The sequence below is a fragment of the Stegostoma tigrinum genome, chromosome 1 (assembly GCF_030684315.1).
Source record: "Stegostoma tigrinum isolate sSteTig4 chromosome 1, sSteTig4.hap1, whole genome shotgun sequence".
In the NCBI taxonomy this organism is placed as follows: domain Eukaryota; kingdom Metazoa; phylum Chordata; class Chondrichthyes; order Orectolobiformes; family Stegostomatidae; genus Stegostoma; species Stegostoma tigrinum.
The window spans coordinates 180,481,698-180,502,361 of record NC_081354.1 but is presented as its reverse complement, the minus strand read 5'-3'; the positions used below and the strand labels follow the sequence as shown (position 1 = coordinate 180,502,361).

Below are 20,664 nucleotides of genomic sequence, written 5' to 3'. Positions count from 1 at the left end.
TGCTCTTCAATCAGGCAATCCCAAATGGATTTCTTTAGGCGAGTTACAGTAATTGATCGAGTGGTTAGCAATTTGGAGACAGAACATAGGAACAAGGGTAGGCCATTCAGCCCATTTAGCCTGCCCTGTCATTCAATATGATCATGACTAATGCCTTTTACTCACGTGATCCCCATAACCCCTTGCACCGCTGATCACTGATGATCAACCAAAACCTAGTCATACTCAAACTCTGAGCATCCACGGTCTTCAATGGCATGGAACTGAAAATATTCACAATCCTTTGTGTAAAATAATGTCTCTCATCAAGCAAGCTCCTTATTTTTAAACTGTGCTATGTGGTTTTAGATTCCGTAACCAGGAGTTTGTGATATTTTGACTGTCCCTTTAATTAGTCGGCAGGTTTCCATGAGATAACCTCTCATTTTTTGAGAACAAAGAGAACAGAGGGTCAGTTTGCCCAATCTCCCTTCATATGACAGTCCCACTATCCTGGAATTAGGTCTGGTGAACATTTGCCACATCCCCTTCATGGCAATAATATATTTCTTCAGATAAGGAGACGACAACTACGCCCAGTACTCCCGGTGTAAAGTAACCTAGCCCTTACACAACTGAAGCAAGACTTCATTGCTGTATGGGGAAAAAGTAAGAACTGCAGAAGAACTTTTCTGAAGAAGGGTCTCGACTTGAAACGTCAGCTTTCCTGCTCCTCTGATGCTGCCTGACCAGCTGTGTTCCTCCAGCTCCACACAGTATTATCTCTCCATTGCTGTATGAATGTTTTTTTATGAATGGCTTTCAACTCAGATGGTTATTTGCAGTTGTGAGTCTACAGTAACAGATGGGTGGGAAAAAAATCCCTCTGATCTGTCCATTTTGCCCCAGGAAGCTATGATGCGTTGTATATTACAATACAACCAGTTAATCTGAAATTGTCAGGTGTTGCCATCCTTGACTGTACTGAATGGCTGATTAGATCATGCCAGAGGACATTCAGCCACATTGCTGGGTTCTAGCTTCACATGTTGATAGTTACAGCTAAAAATGACACACTTTCCTTGTCTAAAAGATGTCAGTAAGCCAGATTGCTTCAGTTTTTGTTTCAATAGTAATTGATAATAGTCATCAATGAAACCAGCTTTATAACTCCAGAACCTATGTCAGCACAGTTGCTGGATTACTAGTCCAGTAACATTATCACTGCCTACCTCCCCATATCAGTAACGGAATCTTATTGAAGTGTCAGCAGGATCTACCCCCTGCTATTTGGAAGCCAATGAAAGGCTACCTTTTCGAGTCATGGAAATGCACAGGACAGAAACAGACCCTTCGGTCCAACTTCATTATCCTAAAGTAATATAGTTCCATTTGCCAGCATTTGGCCCATATCCCTCTGAAAACTTCCAATTCATATACCCATCCAGATGCCGTTTAAATGTTGCAATTATATACCGCCTCCACAACCTTCCTTGACAGCTCATTCCATACATGCACCACCCTCTGCATGAAAAAAAAATGCCCCTTAGGTCTCTTTTAAATCTTTCCCCTCCCAACTTAAACCTGTGCCCTCTAGTTTTGGACTCCCCCACCTTGGGAAAAGGACCTTGATTATTCACCCTACCCATGCCCTTCATGATTTCATGAATCTCTGTAAGGTCTCAGCCTCTGATGCTCCAGGGACAAAAAGCCCCAAACTATTCAGTCTCCCGCTGTAGCTCAAACCCTCCAACCTGGGCAAGATCCCTGTAAATCTTTTCTGACTCCTTCCAAATTTCACAACACCACAACAGCAGGGAGACCAGAAATAAATGCAGTGTTCCAAAAGTGGTCTAACCAATGTCCTGTCCAGCTGCACCATGACCTCCCAACTTCTATACTCAGTGCACTCTTCTCAGGCATATCAAAAGATCCCTAAGGGAACAGTGAGTTTTTGTTCCACCATTCTTTCCTTTGATTCGTCCACGGGACATGCAGGTTACCGGCAATGCTGCTATTTATTGACAATTCCTGGTGAAGGCCACTGTGTTGTTGGAGAGGGCATATTAGCATTTTGACCCACTGACCATGAAGGATTAGGTTACATTAGATTCCCTACAGTGTGGGGACAGGCCCTTCAGCCTAACAAGTCCATGCCGCCCCTTGGAGCATCCCACCCACATACATCCCCCTACAACCCATACACCCCTTAACACTACGGGCAATTTAGCATGGCCGATCCACCTAGCCTGCACATCTTTGGGCTGTGTGAGGAAACCGGAGCACCCGGAGGAAACCCACGCAGACACAGGGAGAATGTGCAAACTCCGCACAGACAGTTACCTGAGGCTAGAGTCGAACCTGGGTCCCTGGTGCTGTGAGGCTGCAGTGCTAACCACTGAGCCACCGTGCCACCCAATGGATGATGTAGATAGTGAGACTTTTCCCCAGGGCAGGATTGACTGCCACGAGGGGTCATAGCTTTAAGGTGTTAGGAGGAAGGTATAGAGGAGACGTCAGAGGGAGGTTCTTCACCCAGAGAGTTGTGAGCGCATGGAATAGTTTACCAGTGGTAGTCATGGAAGCGAAGTCATTAGTGACATTTAAGCGACTACTGGACATGCACATGGACAGCAGTGAATTGAGGGGAATGTAGGTTAGGTTATTTTATTTTTGGATTAGGATTATTTCACGGCACAACATCATGGACCGAAGGCCCTGTACTGTGCTGTACTCTTCTATGTTCTATGTTCTATGATGTAGTTTCAACTCAGGTTGGTGAATGCCTTGGAGGGTAACCTGCAAGAGGTAGTGATCCCATGTCTTTCTGGATGGTAGCAGTTGCGCCTCGGAAGGTGAAGCAGTGAGTTACTGGAGTGTATCTTGTACATGGTGCACACTGCTGCTTCTAAGCTTTAATGCTAAAAGAAATAAATGGCTAATCAAGCAGGCTGCTTTGTCCTGGATGATGATAAAATTGGCTGTGCAGCAAGAAATAAGAAAATGCACAAACACAAGAATTAGAAGGCATTCAGTCCCTTGATAGGACTCTACCATTTGATATAATCAAGACTAATCTGATTGAGGCCTCAGCTTTATTGGTTGTTCTCCTATAACCTTTGGCTCCTTTGATGGTTAGAAATGCATCAAACAGTCAAAGATCCAGCTTTAATGCTCTGGTGAAAAGAATTCTGAAGGTGAACAATCTTCATCGAGAGAAGAAAATTCTCCTTATCCACTCCTCCTTCATTTTCAAAGTGGTTCCCATCATTCTGCATTCCCACCACCAACCCAATCAAAGGAAAGTTATCTCCTTAGCATCCATCCAGTTAGGATCTTACATCATTCAATAAGAGATAGATTTCTCATCCTTTTGAACTCTAATGGGTATAAGCCCAACCAATTTAACCTTTCTTCATAAAATAGTTCCGTATATCTGTGAGACAGTTAATGGCCATTCTCTGTGCAATTTCTAATCCAATTATGTCCTTTCAAAGGAGGTCAAAACTTCACTCAGTATGCCAAAGGCAGTCTCGCTATAGACCTGAGCTGGGGGTCGGGAATTGCCTGTTTAGACATATGAAGCCTGGTGGAGAAATTCTTGGCACTGAGAAGAAGCAGATCAAGGGAGATCCAGTGACAACAGCCAGTAAACTTTATTACATTTATAGATACCTCCTCTTGTAACAAATGTCTGTAACAAATGTCCCATTTGTCTTCCTAATCACTTACTGCATATTAATGCTTTGTGATTTGTCTATCTGATCCCTCTGTACTGGTAAGTTCAGCAATCTCACCAAATTTAAATACTATGTTGTTTTTCTCTTACTTTTACTAAAGTGGACGAGTTTCTCCATATTATGCTTCATCTACCAACATTTTGCCAAATCTCACTTAATCTATTATCCTTGCTGATTCTGCATATCTTCTTGATAATTTATTTCACTACCTATCTTTGCATCATTAACAAAAATGAGCCACCATACATTCAGTCCCTTCTTTCAGTTTAAAAGGGACCAAAGGAGCAACTTTTTCACGCAGAGGGTAGTGCGTGTATGGAATGAGCTGCCAGAGGAAGTGGTGGAGGCTGGTACAATTACAGCATTTAAAAGGCTGGGTATATGAATAGGAAGAGTTTGGAGGCGTATGGGCCAAATGCTGGCAAAGTGGACAAGATGGAGTTCAACCTGGATAAATGCGAAGTGATGCAATGCGGAAAGTCGAACTTAAATGCTGAATATAGGGTTAAAGGCAGGATTCTTGGCAGTGAGGAGGAACAGCGGGATCTTGGTGTTCAAGTGCATAGCACCCTCAAAGTTGCCACCCAGGTGGATAAGGTTGTTAAGAAAGCATATGGTGTTTTGGCTTTCATTAACAGGGGGATTGAGTTTAAGAGCCGCGAGGTTTTGCTGCAGCTCTACAAAACCCTGGTGAGACCACACTTGGAATATTGTGTCCAGTTCTGGTCACCCTGTTACTGGAAAGATGTGGAGGCTTTGGCGATGGTGCAAAGGAGGTTTACCAGGATGCTGCCTGGACTGGAGGGCTTGTCTTACAAGGAGAGGTTGACTGAGCTCGGACTTTTCTCTCTGGAGAGAAGGAGGAAGAGAGGTGACCTGATCGAAGTGTACGAGGTAATGAGGGGCATGGATAGAGTCGATAGTCAGAGACTCTTCCCCAGGGTAGGATTGACTGCCACGAGGGGTCGTAGTTTTAAGGTGTTAGGAGAAAGGTATAGAGGAGACATCAGAGGGAGGTTCTTCACCCAGAGAATTGTGAGCGCATGGAATAGTTTGCCAGTGGTAGTCATGGAAGCAGAGTCATTAGTGACATTTAAGCGACTGCTGGACATGCACATGGACAGCAGTGAATTGAGGGGAATGTAGGTTAGGTTATTTTATTTTTGAATTAGGATTAATCCATGGCACAACATCGTGGGCCGAAGGGCCTGTACTGTGCTGTGCTTTTCTATGTTCTATGCTCTATGCTCTATTAATTTGGGATATACGGTTGACATGGACAGACAAGTCTATTTCCAGATGCTGTATATCTCTATAACTCTAAGTCACAAATACAGATTGTAAATGGTTAAGTCTGTGGCATTGTAATCTGCAGCATTCCACTGATTACAATTTGTCCATTGGAAAATTGTTCTATTTATTCCTGCTGTCTGTTTCCCATTCGCCTTTATCCAGCTTATATTATAATGAGCTCTTGCTTTGTGACATTACACATGATATGGCAGTTTATCAAATACCTTTTGGAGGTCTGAGTGTACCACATCTACAGGTTCCCCTTTATCCATCTTCATTCAAAAAATAACTCCATTGCATTAATAAAACTCAACTTTCCTTTTAAAAACCAAGTTGACGCTGCCTGATCTTAGATCATAAGATATAAGAACAGAATTAGTCCATTTACGCATTCAATTATGTCTGACATGATATTTTTCTCAATTATTATCTCACTTCACAGGAAGAGGGCAACACTGGGTAGGCCAGCATTTATTGCCCACACCTAATTGTTAATAGTCAACCCCATTGCTGTGTCTGCAAAGGTCAGACCAGGCAAGGATAGCAACAAAATCAGAAATCATTGGAAAAACTCGGCAGTTCTGGACGCATCTATGGAGAGAGAAAGAGAGTTAACATTTCTGGTCCAGTGACCCTTCTTCAGAACTTGTGTCCTTCTCTCCAGAGATGCCAGCAATGCTGTCCCAATTTTGAAAACTCCAATGAGGTCACTCTGTAATATTCTGTACTCCTAAGAGACTAAGCCCAACTTCTCTCATCTTTTCTTGTGTTTAAAATCCACCATTCCTGATATCATTTGAGTAAATCTCGTTTGAACTCTCTCCAGGGCTTTTACATCCTTCTGTAAATAAGACATATGGAATTGAACATAATACTCCAAATGTGGTCTGACCAAGATTTGTAGAGGTGTAGCATCAATTGTATACTCGATGCCTCCAGTAATAAACTCAAGGATCCTATAAACCTTCTTAACAGCTGTTTCAATTTGCCTGGCCACTTTCAGAGAATTATGTACATGAACCCCGAGGTCCCTATGCTCCTGCACTCCCCTCAAAGTTCAACTATTGAGTCTGTATTGTTTCTCTATGTTGCTGTTACCAAAACACATTACATCATAATTCTAAGAATTATTGATGTAATATTCGGTAAAATAGTCCCAAATTTCTAATGAAGTTTGTGCTTGGATGTGTGTCATAACTTCACTTGACCTTTTATTTTGAAACTTTGCTTCCAAGTCCTCAATTCCCTGAAGAAATGGAAGTACTTTCTCTCTGTGTCTCCTATCTGTTTGTTAATTACCTCATTCACTCTGGATACATAAAATGTGAATGTTTCAAAGTACTAATCTCATACAATTATCTGGAATTGATTCGAATAACCCTGAAAATCTCCAAAGTGTTCCACATTTACGAGAATGCCTTTCCAAAGGTAAAATTATGGAATAAGTCCTTTCACAGCTAAAATATTCTGCGATTAGAATTTGTTTTACCAACTGTCACACTCAATTGCTCCATGTTTGATCACATGAGACTGTTTATGACTGATGCTCACAGTCCTTGATTGGTTAAACCTGGGTGTAGACACAGCGAAAAAATCTGAACAAATGGTGGAAATTGTTGGATGGCAGACCTGAAGTATGATGTAGACATTCGAGTTGAAGAATTCTGATGGTGCAGAAAGAGGCCATTCAGCCCATTGAGTGTACAACAACCCTCTGAAGAACATCCTACCCAGAACCAACCCCCACCTTATCCACTAAATTTCCCATTGGCTGATCCACCCAGCCTGCACACAACAACAATTTAGCATTGAATCACAGAATCCTTATAGAGTGCAAGCAGGCCCATCAAGTCCACCTCAACCCTCCAAAGATCATCCCACCCACACACTGCCCCAGCTCCCCTATTTGAGCCCAGTAACCCCACATTTCCCATGGCTAATCCACCTGGCCTGCACATCCCTGGACACTGTAGGGAAATTTACTGCACTTTTTTGGACTGTTAAAGGAAGCCTGAGCATCTAGAGGAAACCCACACAGACATGGGGAGAATGTGCAAACTCCACACAGACAGTCACCCAAGGGTGGAATCACATCCAGGTCCTTATTGCCGTGAGGCAGCGGCGCTAACCACTATGTCACCCTTCTAATCCACTGTGAATAGAATCGATTACATGTAATGCATAGCTCGGAGATATACGATATATAACACAAACGGAACGTTGAAACTCTGTTAAAAGTGAATCTTTATAAAGAATGTACCCTTTCCCTTAACACACACGTGACTCAACACTTTTGGGCTGAATGGGGCAAGGCCATTCAAGATAGACAGTCTCACTGTGCAGATGGTAAGTCACAAGTCGATTGTGTTTTGGCTGTGAGACATGACTAAGACACAGATCAGATCATAGGATGGGAGTTAGATTTGTCCATTGGCAAGAACCTCACAGTGAGTCAGGAAATAGGTGGTAGGGAGGGTGGAGAGTTCTCTTGGGAGATCTATTTGCATTTTACAAACACTTTTCCAAGTCAGCTACTTTTCTGACAGTGACTTCAGAAATGTGGTTAGAAACTCAAAGGTAAAAAAAAAATCAGGGGCAATGCGGCAATGTTTGAGATGGCTGTGCTGAGTTTCTCGTCACCTGTTTCTGAAATGTTTTCAGGAAGTGTGTGTTGTGAGTACTAATGTGTGCTGTGTCCCTTCATTTCTACCCGTTTTAGGTCCTGACATTGCAATCACCTGGCATCCTGACGTCGTAACCTGACAACGGGAGGGAATTAGCTCACCCAGGGTCTGCTTGGAAGTAATGGAGCCAGTTTGAACTTGAATGTGCGTCAAAGCTTGGCAGGGAGGGAGGGGAAGATGCCAGCACTCCATCAGTTACGCTGCCTGCACAGGGACAGTCGACAGTTCGATCTCCGAACTCACCGCACAGACAGATGCCCTCGCCGACACGGTGGTGCCTGCCGGAGAGTCGAGTCGATTTGCTGCCCTCGGGGCTCAGAGGAGGCATGCGGCACGGGGGATAGGGAGGACCGAAAGGGGCGTCACGACACTCTTCACCTGCTCGTCCCCTCGTGGCAGAGACCGAGTGCTTCCATCGGGTCGAACTGTTGAGCAGAGACCGCAGACGTACCCAGCGCCTGGTCAGCTGCCCCAAGCTTCAGGTGGGTGGGAGGGTGGGAGGTATCTGAGAAGTTGGGGAATGTCTCTGACAGTGCCACTGCAGCCAAATAACGCTGACAGCTTCACAGATTTTGGGCCTAGAACTGACGATTCCCTCCTCGGGTGACTTGTGATGAATTGTGTGCTTCTCCTGAGCATCCCATAACTCTTCGGAAAGTTGGAGTTTTTGTAGGGAGTTGCTGGGGAATGGACTGTGCCTTTTGGCCAGTAGCAGATGTGGCTCAAGAGTCATCTCTTCATTCTCATCCAACTGGAAGCCCAGGATTCTGAGGCGTTCTGGAAAAGTGGCGAATATTCCATTTCTCTCCAAACTGTTGTGGCCGGGGGATAATGGTCAGTAAAGAAACAAATCGTTCACTGGTTTCGAGTGTCCACTTCAACTCAGACCGCACCATGACTGTCAGATCTGTCCTACTTAAGAGGGATCCTGCGGGCTCGTCAGAATCCGAGAGGAGGCAACACCGGAGGCGTCAGAAGACCCAGCAGGTTCGCTTCAAGGATCTTGCTGACGGTCCAGATGAAGCGGGAGGCAGAAAGACCCCCGAGACGTCAGCTGAGGGGCTGGAGGTTGACAGGCAGGCGGAACTGACTGCTAACTCCCAGAGGAACTGGCAGCAGGCGCGGCCGTGCTCCCTGACCCTTCCCAATCCCCGGAAAGCCTGTACGAGCACCGCCATTCAGACCTCCCCCAGCCTCCAGAAGCAGTTTGGGGCATTCCGATTCCGGAGCAAAAGTGTCGGCGATTTTGGTGAGCCGGGCGAACAGAAGGACGGCCTAGCATTACCGTCCGCTCCCCTGCCTGGGGCGGGAGGGGAGACGACGGTGGCTGACGCTCGCGAAGAGGTGGAGGAGGAGGAAGAGCAAGGAGAACCTGAGGGGATCGACAGAGCCACTGCCATCAACGGGAGGGGAGCGGAGAAGGCCGGAGAGCCGCTCAGTAATTGCGCGGATCCCAACCCAGCCTTGAGCTCTCAGCAGAGTGAGCGGACTTCTGAGGGGGCTCATGGCCAAAGCCCTAATGGCTTGACTGTATCTCCTCGCATTAAAGACAAGGCTATGCTTTGCAAAGACACACCTGACATTCTGACTGAACAGGACCACAAAACACTGACAGCCGGGCAGCACTGTGCAGCAAAAAGTGACGTCGCAGTCCGTTCACAAAGCCCTTCCATCCAATCATGCTCATTAAACTCCAAGGCAAGTCCACCAACTTCCAAAGAAACCCCAACCAATCAATTCTTACTGAGACCAGAGGCATGCAGCAAATTAAAAGCACCAACCTCTGACTTGGACAGTAACCACTCCGAGTCCCGAAAGGTTGAGTTCTACAATATGAGTCACCCTCTCCTCAAGGACCAGCCTTGTGTCTACCGCAAGTCCTGCTTAAAAAGCCCAGCATCCATAACCAGCCCCAGACAGCCTAACATTTCCCATCGGACTGAGCAATTAGAACCTTGCCCCTTGACTCCGAACCCATCGGGATTGTCCCCAGTGCAAGGCGAGGCATCGCAACTGCCTTCAAAGACTTTTGCCCAATGTGGAGAACCTGCCGTCCAGTCCAGCCAATCGGGACCCCTGCTGTCACGTCCTGATGACTCGCTGGAACTGGTGCCCAGTCGCAAAAATCCTCAGGACGATCTGCCGAGTGCAGCGGGCAAACAAAGAGCCAAGTCAGGTTGCTCCACCCAGCACGAGATCACATCTCTCCAGTCCCGCTTACAGACAATGGAGGATGTCCTACAGACTAGCCAGCAAACCATTAAAGTTTTACTGGATGTCATTCAAGACCTGGAGAAGAAGGAAGCTGTTCGTGATGGGTAGGTATCTGACGGAAATTCCTCGAGTGAATTGTCGTAAACATTAAAGGGAAGGGGTGATTCTCGTGTCCAGCAAGATTATTCTCCTGGAGCACTTTTCATTCACAAACTTGCTTGTGTTTGCAGACCAAAAAAATGACTTAGGAACATCTTTGCATGTCAAACAATCTTCACATTGCTTGAAGGAAAGATGTTCCATTTGTATAGCACCTCTCAGGAATATCCAGGATCACTTAAACTCCTGGGATGTAATAGCAAAATTGGTCTGTGACAGGATTAGTGATCAAGAGGTTTGACCAAATGATTGAAATCAAAATTCCATGTGATAAAACGTAGAATGATGAATCCAACAACATCCCTTCCTTTGATGTGTGACCGCTGGTCAATACTTTGTTAAAGGTTTTGGCTGTTTTACATGTAATATTGAGGTAATGGTTTATTTTGGGCCATTGGGTGGAACGAAACACTACATTTGCCCTTTTTGTTGACCTGGGAACATCTCAGAGATCTTCACATTTCTTATTGGAAGCATAGTCTATGTAGGGGAATGTAGAAAATATAAACATGCAGCAAGATATAGAATGTAGAAGGAGGAGACCTTTTCTGTGCAACAGATTTCTTTGACTCTGCTGTATGACTCAAAACCTGGGTCTGTTTAGGATGAAGCCAAACAGCCCTTCAAATCTGCTCTGCTATTCAATAAGATTATGGCTGATCTGATTCTGAAATGCCCTCCCACATAACCCTTTGTCTCCCTAATCAATCAAATATCTGCCCCCCTTTGCCTTGATTATTTTCAATGAACCAGCCCTCACTGCTCATTGGGTGAAGAATTCTAAATCCTAACGATCACATAAGAGAAGAAATTGTTCATCGCCAAAAGGTTCTCTCCTCGGAGTTTTGCACACAGCTTTGGTCCCCTGACTTGTGGAGGGATGTAGTTGGTGGCAGTCCAGACGAGGCTCACTCGATTGATTCCAGAGATGAAGGGTTTGTCTAATGAAGAGAGACTGAGCAGTTTAGGCCTATACATTCTGGAGTTTAGAACAATGAGAGGAGATCAAATTGAAGTATAGATGATGACAAAAGGGGTTGGCAAAGTCAATGTAGAAAGGGCGTTTCCTCATGTAAGACAATCTAGAATGAGACTTAGGATATGGGGTGGCAGATTTAAGTTGGAGATGAGGAGGAATCACTCCTCTTAGACAACTGTGAATCTGTGGAACTTACTACCACAGAGCATAGTCAACGCTGGGACACTGAATAAATTTAAGGAGGAGGTTGATGGATTTTTAATTAGTAATGAGTTGAAATGTTACTGGGGTAAGGCAGTGAAGTGGAATTGAGGCCCAGACAAGATCTGCCATGAATAAACTGAATTGCCTATTCCAGGATGTAGTTCTGACGTTCTAGTATATGCTGCAAGTTTCATGAACAACAGTGTGACAATAACCAAATACTCTTGATTTTAACTGCTGACAGAAAACTGGGTTGAACTCCCCACTCTTGTTTCATATAGTCTCATGGGATCTTCTACATCCAGCTGAAGGGGAAGATGGGGGCTTGGTTAAAGTGGAGGGCACCTGATAGTGCAGTAGTCCTCCAGTCCTTTTGAAATACAGGTGTAGAAACAGAGAAAATAGGAACAGAAATGGGCCATTCAGCTCTGTGAGCCTGTTCCACCATTCAGTATGGTCATCTCCGCATCCTTTCTCCTCAATACCCTTTGGTTTCTTTAGCCCTAAGAATGATACCTAACTCCTTCCTGAAAGATTCAATGTTTTGGCTTCAGCCACTTCCTGTGATTGTGAATACCACAGGCAAACCACTCTCTGGGTGAAGAAATTTCTCCTCATCTCTCTCCTAAATGGTTTAACCTGCATCCTTAAACAGTGAGCCTTTACATAGAACATAGAACGATATAGCGCAGAACAGGCCCTTCGGCCCTCGATGTTGCACTGACCTGTGAACTAATCTAAGCCCCTCCCCCTACACTATCCCATCATTATCCATCTGCTCATCCAAGGACTGTTTAAATGCCCCTAATGTGGCTGAGTTAACTACATTGGCAGGCAGGGCGTTCCACGCCCTTACCACACTCTGAGTAAAGAACCTGCCTGTGATATCCGTCTTAAATCTATCACCCCTCAATTTGTAGCTATGCCCCCTTGTACAAGCTGAAGTCATCATCCTCGGAAAAAGACTCTCACTGTCCACCCTATCTAATCCTCTGTATGTCTCTATTAAATCCTTTCTTAGCCTCTTTCTCTCCAATGAGAACGTAGCAATGTCCTTTCTGTGGTCTACCCTGTCAAGTCTTGTCCGAACTTTATAGATTTCGGAGAACCCCACATCGTCCTAAACCCCAATGAATATCTTTGTAACCAATCCAGTCTCTTTTCTAGCTCAGTCCCACCATCCCAGGAATCAACATGGTCAACCTTCACTGCACTCCCTCAATAGCAGGAACATCCTTCCTCAGGTAAGGAGACCAGTATTCCAGGGGTGATCTCACTATGATTACAGCAAGACGTCCATGCTCCTGTACTCAACTTGTCTCGCTACGAAGGCCAACGCATCATTTGCCTTCCTCACTGACTGCTGCACCTGCACGCTTACTTTCAGGGACTCATGTTCAAGGACACCAAAGTCTCATTGCACCTCCTCCTTACCCAATCTATTGTCATTCACAAAATCATCTAGATTCCTGGTTTTGCAACCAAAACAATTTTTTTTAAATCTCCATTTCGAGTTTCCAGGCTTAAAATTATGTTGTGGAGTACAGATGTTTTGACAACAAAATTTTAATTTTACAAATATTTTATCGAGTTAAATATCTTATGCCGGAGGATAGTATTGAGATAATTTTTAACTTGTGCCTGCTGGAATGTAAAATGTTCATTTTGGCAGTCAACTTGCCTATGACCAACCTGACCATTTCCCATCGCAGGTTGAAGAGCTTCAATGAATCGTGCAGTGGAGAATGTTAGCATAAGGTCAGGATACAAAAGTGTTGGTGATAACAGTTTCACTCACTGCCACAAATGGCTGGGCTAAGACATCCAGCAGAAAATCAAATGATTGATGCATTTGCAATGATAGCTAATACAATTAAATTGAGGACACATACCACACTGTCAGTGAACTTCTGAACTGCAAAAGTACCTTCATAGAACGTAGAACATAGAACATAGAACAGTACAGCACATAACAGGCCCTTCAGCCCACAACGTTGTGCCGACCATTGATCCTCATGTATGCACCCTCAAATTTCTGTGACCATATACATGTCCAGCAGTCTCTTAAATGACCCCAATGACCTTGCTTCCACAACTGCTGCTGGCAACGCATTCCATGCTCTCACAACTCTCTGCGTAAAGAACCTGCCTCTGACATCCCCTCTATACTTTCCACCAACCAGCTTAAAACTATGACCCCTCGTACTAGCCATTTCTGCCCTGGGAAATAGTCTCTGGCTATCAACTCTATCTATGCCTCTCATTATCTTGTATACCTCAATTAGGTCCCCTCTCCTCCTCCTTTTCTCCAATGAAAAGAGACCGAGCTCAGTCAACCTCTCTTCATAAGATAAGCCCTCCAGTCCAGGCAGCATCCTGGTAAACCTCCTCTGAACCCTCTCCAAAGCATCCACATCTTTCCTATAATAGGGCGCCCAGAACTGGACGCAGTATTCCAAGTGCGGTCTAACCAAAGTTTTATAGAGCTGCAACAAGATCTCACGACTCTTAAACTCAATCCCCCTGTTAATGAAAGCCAAAACACCATATGCTTTCTTAACAACCCTGTCCACTTGGGTGGCCATTTTAAGGGATCTATGTATCTGCACACCAAGATCCCTCTGTTCCTCCACGCTGCCAAGAATCCTATCGTTAATCCTGTACTCAGCTTTCAAATTCGACCTTCCAAAATGCATCACCTCGCATTTATCCAGGTTGAACTCCATCTGCCACCTCTCAGCCCATCTCTGCATCCTGTCAATGTCCCGCTGCAGCCTACAACAGCCCTCTACACTGTCAACGACACCTCCGACCTTTGTGTCGTCTGCAAACTTGCTGACCCATCCTTCAATCCCCTCATCCAAGTCATTAATAAAAATTACAAACAGTAGAGGCCCAAGGACAGAGCCCTGTGGAACCCCACTCACCACTGACTTCCAGGCAGAATATTTTCCTTCTACTACCACTCGCTGTCTTCTGTTGGCCAGCCAATTCTGTATCCAAGCAGCTAAGTTCCCCTGTATCCCATTCCTCCTGACCTTCTGAATGAGCCTACCATGGGGAACCTTATCAAATGCCTTACTGAAGTCCATATACACCACATCCACAGCTCGACCCTCATCAACTTTTCTAGTCACATCCTCAAAAAACTCGATAAGGTTTGTAAGGCATGACCTACCCCTCACAAAGCCGTGTTTTCTGTATTTGATCAAGCCATGCTCTTCCAGATGGTCATAAATCTTATCCCTCAGAATCCTTTCTAACACCTTGCAGACGACAGACGTGAGACTTACTGGTCTATAATTGCCGGGGATTTCCCTATTTCCTTTCTTGAAGAGAGGAATTACATTTGCCTCTCTCCAGTCCTCAGGTACGACTCCAGTGGAGAGCGAGGATGCAAAGATCTTCGCAAGTGGCGAAGCAATTGCATTTCTCGCTTCCCAAAGCAGCCAAGGACAAATCTGGTCCGGGCCTGGCGACTTGTCAATCTTAATGTTTGACAAAATTTTCAGCACATCAGCTTCCTCTATCTCTATCCATTCCAGCATGCACACCTGCTCTTCAAAGGTTTCATTCACTACAAAGTTCGTTTCTTTCGTAAAGACAGAAGCAAAAAACTCATTTAGGGCTTCCCCTACCTCCTCAGGCTCCACACACAAGTTCCCTATGCTATCCCTGATCGGCCCTACTCTTTCTTTGACCATTCTCTTATTCCTCACATAAGTGTAAAATGCCTTTGTGTTTTCCCGGATTCCTTCTGCCAAGCCTTTCTCGTGCCCCCTCCTGGCTCTCCTCAGACCATTTTTGAGCTCCTTCCTTGCCTGCGAGTAATCCTCTCTAGCTGAACTTGACCCTAGCTTCCTCCACCTTACGTAAGCTACCTTCTTCCTTTTCACAAGAAGCTCCACCGCTCTCGTCATCCAAGGTTCCTTTATCTTACCCCTTCTTGCCTGTCTCAGAGGGACATATTTACTCATCACTCGCAACAACTGTTCCTTAAACAGTCTCCACATGTCTGTAGTTCCCTTACCATGGAACAACTGCTCCCAGTCCATGCTTCCTAACTCATGTCTAATCGCATCATAGTTTCCTCTTCCCCAATTAAATATCCTTCCATTTTGCCTAATCCTTTGTCTTTGCATTTGAATCAAATAAAATCTTGAGGTACGACCTTCCCAGGCCTAAGGAGACAGGTTTCGAGGTGGCAAGAGTTACAGAGTTGTAGAAATCTACAGCACAGAAAATGTCTTTCAGCCCATCACATCCATGCTGGTCAAAAGTAACCACCCAACTATTCTGATCCTCATGTCCAGCACTGGGCTCATAGTTTGAAATGCCTTGGCATCGCAAGTACGTATCAAAATACCTTTTCAATGTTATGAAATGATTTGCTTGCGCTTGGAGAAGAATTTAGGGACAGTCAGCATGGCTTCAGGCAGGAGAGATCTTACCTCATAAATTTGATCATGTTTTTGAGGAAGTGACAAAGATGATTGATGAAGGTAGGGCAGTGTATGTTATCCACATGGAATTTACAAAAACATTTAACAGTGTCCCCCATGGTTGGTGGGTGCGAAAAGTCAGAGTGTATGAAATCTATGGAGAGTTCGCAAACTGGCTTGGCCCTCGGAAGCAGAGGGTAATTCTAGAGGGGCATTTTTTGACCGCAGGTCTATAAGATATTCCCCAAGGATCAGCGCTCGGACCTCTGTTGTTTGTAATATATTTAAATTATTTGGATGAAAATGTCGGTGGTCTGATTAGTAAATATGCAGCTGACATGAAAATTGGTGGAGTTATGGGTAGTGAGGATGGAAAGCAAATGATACAGCAGGATGTAGATCAGCTGGAAAGTTGGGCAGAGAAATGGCAGATGGAGGTTAATCCAGACAAGTGTGTGACGATGCATTTTGAGGCGTCAAATACAAGAGAAAAATATAGAGTAAATGACAAGACCCTAAGGAGCATCAATGTCCAGAAGGTCCAAATCCATTGATGCCTGGAAGCGTTAGCACAAGCAGATTGTAAAGAAAGAATATTGCACACTTGCCTTCACTGGACATAACAATGAATATAAAAGTTGGCAAGTCATGTTGCAACTGTACAAGACTTTGGTTAGGCCACATTTGGAGTGTTGTGCGCAGTTCTGGTCGCTGCACTTCTGGAAGGATATGTAAGCTTTGGAGGGAGTACAAAAGATGCTTAAGAAGGTGTTGCCGGGATTGGAGAGTACAAACTATAAGGCGAGGTTGGAAAAAATTGGATTGTTTTCACTTGAGTGTCCGAAGCTGAGGGACAACCAGATAGAAGTCCGTACAATTATGAGAGGCATGGACAGAGTGGATGGTCAAAGTCCCTTTCCCAGATTGGAAATGTCAAATACTAGGGGAGTAGGTTTAAGGTGTGAGTGGAAAAGTTTCAAGGAGATATGCCAGGAAAGTTTTTTACACAGAGGGTGGTAGGTGCCTGGAATCTGCTACCAGCGGAGGTGGGTAGAAGCGGATACAACAGCAAGGTTTGAGAGGCTTTTTGGCAGAAAATACAGGGACACTAACCCTGTGCAAGCAAATGGGATTAGTTTAGCACATTATTGTCAGCACAGACATGGTGAGCTGACAGGCCTGTTCCTATGCTGTAGTGTTCTATGTGCTAGTGACAGGTTGCAGATTAACCATAGAGAAGTTACAGTATAGGCAGAGGCCTTTCAGCCCATCATGCCTGTGCCGACCATGTACATACATTTTTGAAAATCTTTAAACACGTTGCCAGTGGTCCAATGGTTATTGCTCACCCCATGGTTTATACATAAGAAACAATAAGAAGTTGGAAAAAGAGGGGGCCATTCAGCCCCTCAAGCCTGCTGCACCATTCCATACGGTTGATTCCACATTCCGCACATCCACTCTCCTGCATTTTCCCATTACCCTTGATTCCCTTGGACCCTTTTAGAATTTTTTTTTGACATGGAGCACTGTAATAAACATCAATTCTACTGTAATACAAGGACTTAAAGTCCAAGAAGTGCGTTAGTTTATGTTAATATTAATTTCAAATTCTTCATATGATCATTGAGAATATATTCAATCGTATATTTTTTTTTGCATTGCCCATGGCAAGTGGACATTATTTATGAAGTCAGCATTTATTGCCCATTCCTAATTGCCCAGAGGGCAGTTAAAAGTCAACCACATTGCTGTGAGTCTGGAGTCACAAGTAGGCCTAGCCAGATAAAAATGCAGATGTCCTTCCCTAAAGAGACATTAGTGACCCAGATACAGAAACAGAAATTGCTGGTGAAACTCAGCAGGTTTGGCAGCATCTGAGGGAAGAAAGCAGAGTTAACTTTTGTCAATTCTGACAAAGAGTCACTGGACTCGAATCATTTGAATCTGCTTGGTTTCCACAGATGCTGCGTGCTGATTTCCTCAAGCAATTACTGCTTTTTGTTTCAGATCTCCAGCATCCATTGTTCTTGTTTTATTTTAGTGCACTAGATGCCATTTTATGACAACAGCTTCCATGGGCCCAACTTTTAATTTCAGATTTTATTGAGTTCAAATTTCGCTACCTGTTGAGATTTGAGCCCAAGTACCCAGAATATTCCGACAAAAGCTTGAGTTGCTCACTCTATTTCTCTCCCCATGCATTCTGCCAGACTTGTTGAGTTTCTGCAAAACTTTCCGTTTTTATTCCCCAGAACATGAGCTTAGGTCTCAGAAACGTTCCCTCACTGACATCACCACTACACTACAACCTCCTGCTGTTCCTCAGCAATGCCAGCCTAGTCTTTTATACACAGGGGGACCCGTCCGCTATCTACACGGCACAAGTCAGGAGTGTGATGGAATACTCCCCACCTACCTGGATGAGTGCAGCCCCAACAACACTCAAGAAGCTCAACACCATCCAGGACAATGCAGCCTTTTTGATTGGCACCACATACACAAGCATCCACTCCCTCCACCACCGACGCTCAGTAGCAGCAGTGTGTACTATCTACAACCTACGCTGCAGAGATTCACCAAAGATCCTCAGACAGCACCTTCCTGACCCATGACCACTTCCACCTAGAAGCACAAGGGCAGCAGACGTAAAGGAACACCAACACCTGCAAGTTCCCCTCCAAGCCCCTCATCCTCCTGACATTTTTTTTCTTTATTCATTCATGGGATGAGGGCATCGCTGGCCAGGCAGCATTTATTGCCCATTCCTAATTGGCCAGAGGGTAGTTAAGGGCCAACCACATTGCTGTGGGTCTAGAGTCGCACGTTGGCCAGACCGGGTGAAGATGACAGATTTCGAAGGACATTGGTGAACCACTTGGAAATATATCCTTCAGCATCACTGGGTCAAAGTCCTGGAATTTTCACGCTCATGTCATTGTTGGTCAACATACAGCTGATGGACTACAGCAGCTCACCACCACCTTCACAAGGCTAACTTGGGACATGCAATAAATGCTGGCCAGCCAGCGACTCCTACATCCTATGAGGGAATAAAGCAAAAACAACAGCAAAATATTGTACCTCAAGTTGTCATCATGGAGTCATGGCAATGTCATTGGATTAATTATGCAGACACCCAGGTTAATGTTGTGGAGATGTGGCTTCAAATCCACCATTGCATCTGGTGAAATTTGACTCTAATAAAATCTAGAATGAATCTAGAATCTAATGACTCTGCAACAATTGTCAATTGTTATAAAAACTCCATCTGATTCACTAATGCCCTTTTTGCGAAGGAAATCTGCTAACATAATATGTGACTCCAGAACCACAGTGGATGGTATCATGGCTCAGTGGTTAGCACTGCTGTCTCACAGTGTCAGGGACCCCAGTTCAGTTCTACTCTTGGGCAACTATCTGCGTGGAATGTGCACATGTCCCCACGTTTACATGGGCTTCTGCCAGGTGCTCTGGTTTTTCTCCCATAGTCCAAAGATGTGCCGGCTAGGTAGATTAGCCATGGGACATGCAGGATTACAGGGAATGGGATGCGAGGGGGGAGGTATGGTGGTACTGGGTCTGTGTGGGATGCTTTGTGGAGGACTTGATGGGGTGAACAGTCTCTTTCACACTGTACAGATTCTGTGACTCTCGAATTGTCCGAGAGAGAGCCAGTTCATTCAAGGGCAACTGAAGACAGGTCACAAATTTTGTCAGTGAAGCCCACATCCCATACGAGAATGATCAACATCCTATTGTAGTAAAGAGACAGGACAGATCACAAATGTATGTAATTTGAACGAATAATCCTTCCTGCTCCTCCACATCCCCATTATTGCTGTGAAAGGGCTGAGGAAAGGTGAAGGGATACGGGACAATGTTTAATCCTCTGAATATGTGTCTTATTAAGCAAATGTTTTCATGGCTATTCTGAGACTCCAGTGACACAAAGTGCTTTCAAGCAGATTTTAATTTTTTTTAGAAAAAGGAGCTTGCCAGGGTGACAAGTTCAACCATTATCCTGATTAATAAATGGAGAATTACTGATGGTTGGAAGTAAGCTGCAATTTACTCGTGGGCGGTTTGGCAAATGTCACAGAGCCGCGAGATTGAAGGTTGAGTAGTTTATTGCCATTAGTGAAATCCTGAAGTCACAGGCATGCATTTGCTGAATAATGTTACAGCAGTGATAGCCCTGCTGAAGGACCAAGGCCAAGGCCAGCAGCAGGGGTCATCCATCAGTTGTGAAGGGTTGACTGGAAGATGAGGTAAATATGAAAGATCTGATTCAATGATTTGCTAAAGTCGTGGGTCAGATTTCTACGGCAACCTTTTACAATCAGTTTTCTTCAAGCCTTGTTTCATGAGGGTGTTGCTCTGCTTCTAACCTTGATGCCATTGAAATGGAGATCTTAATTTTAACTCCTTAGTTTTATTGGCTGAGTCACAGTGTGTTCTGCCACAATTCAGTTTGTTCATCATATCGATTCACCATGTCGATGCCGGCTAGAACGCTCACTGCTAAATCAAATGACTCCCAAGATTTTAAACAAATAAAATCTTAGGCTGGCCTTCAAGGGGAGGCGATGGCCTAGTGGTATTATCGATGGACTGTTAATCCAGAGACCTAGATAACATCCTGAGGACCTGGGTTCAAATCCCACAATGGCAGATGGTGGAATTTGAATTCAATAAATATCTGGAATGAAGAATCTAATGATGACTGTGAATCTGTTGTCGATTGTCAGGAAAATCCATCTGGTTCACTAATATCCTTCGGGGAAGAAAACTGCCATCCTTACCTGGCCTGGCCTGCATGTGACTCCAGACCCTCAGCAATGTGGTTGACTTGTAACTGCCCTCTGGGCAATTAGGGATGGACAATAAATGCTGCCTAGCCAGCGATGCCCTCATCCTATGAACGAATAAAGAAGAAAAACAGAGCAGCACTGAGGGAGTGCTGGCTC

The 20,664-nt window shown here is 44.7% G+C and overlaps 2 protein-coding genes across 5 annotated transcripts in view; one reads left to right on the top strand and one right to left on the bottom strand.

The window, feature by feature from the left end:
- LOC125454992 (dedicator of cytokinesis protein 2-like) overlaps positions 1-20,664 on the bottom strand; it is a 1,138,509-nt gene that overhangs the window by 585,587 nt on the left and 532,258 nt on the right. The gene's annotated exons all lie outside the window — the stretch shown is intronic.
- Positions 1-20,664, top strand: part of LOC125453402 (INSYN2B protein-like) — a 133,485-nt gene that overhangs the window by 31,386 nt on the left and 81,435 nt on the right. For both annotated transcript variants that reach the window (XM_059650440.1, XM_048532933.1), the window contains exon 2: positions 7,732-10,014. In XM_059650440.1, the coding sequence (XP_059506423.1) occupies positions 8,528-10,014 (1,487 nt within the window). In that variant the 5' untranslated portion in view covers positions 7,732-8,527. The remainder of the gene's footprint in view (positions 1-7,731; positions 10,015-20,664) is intronic.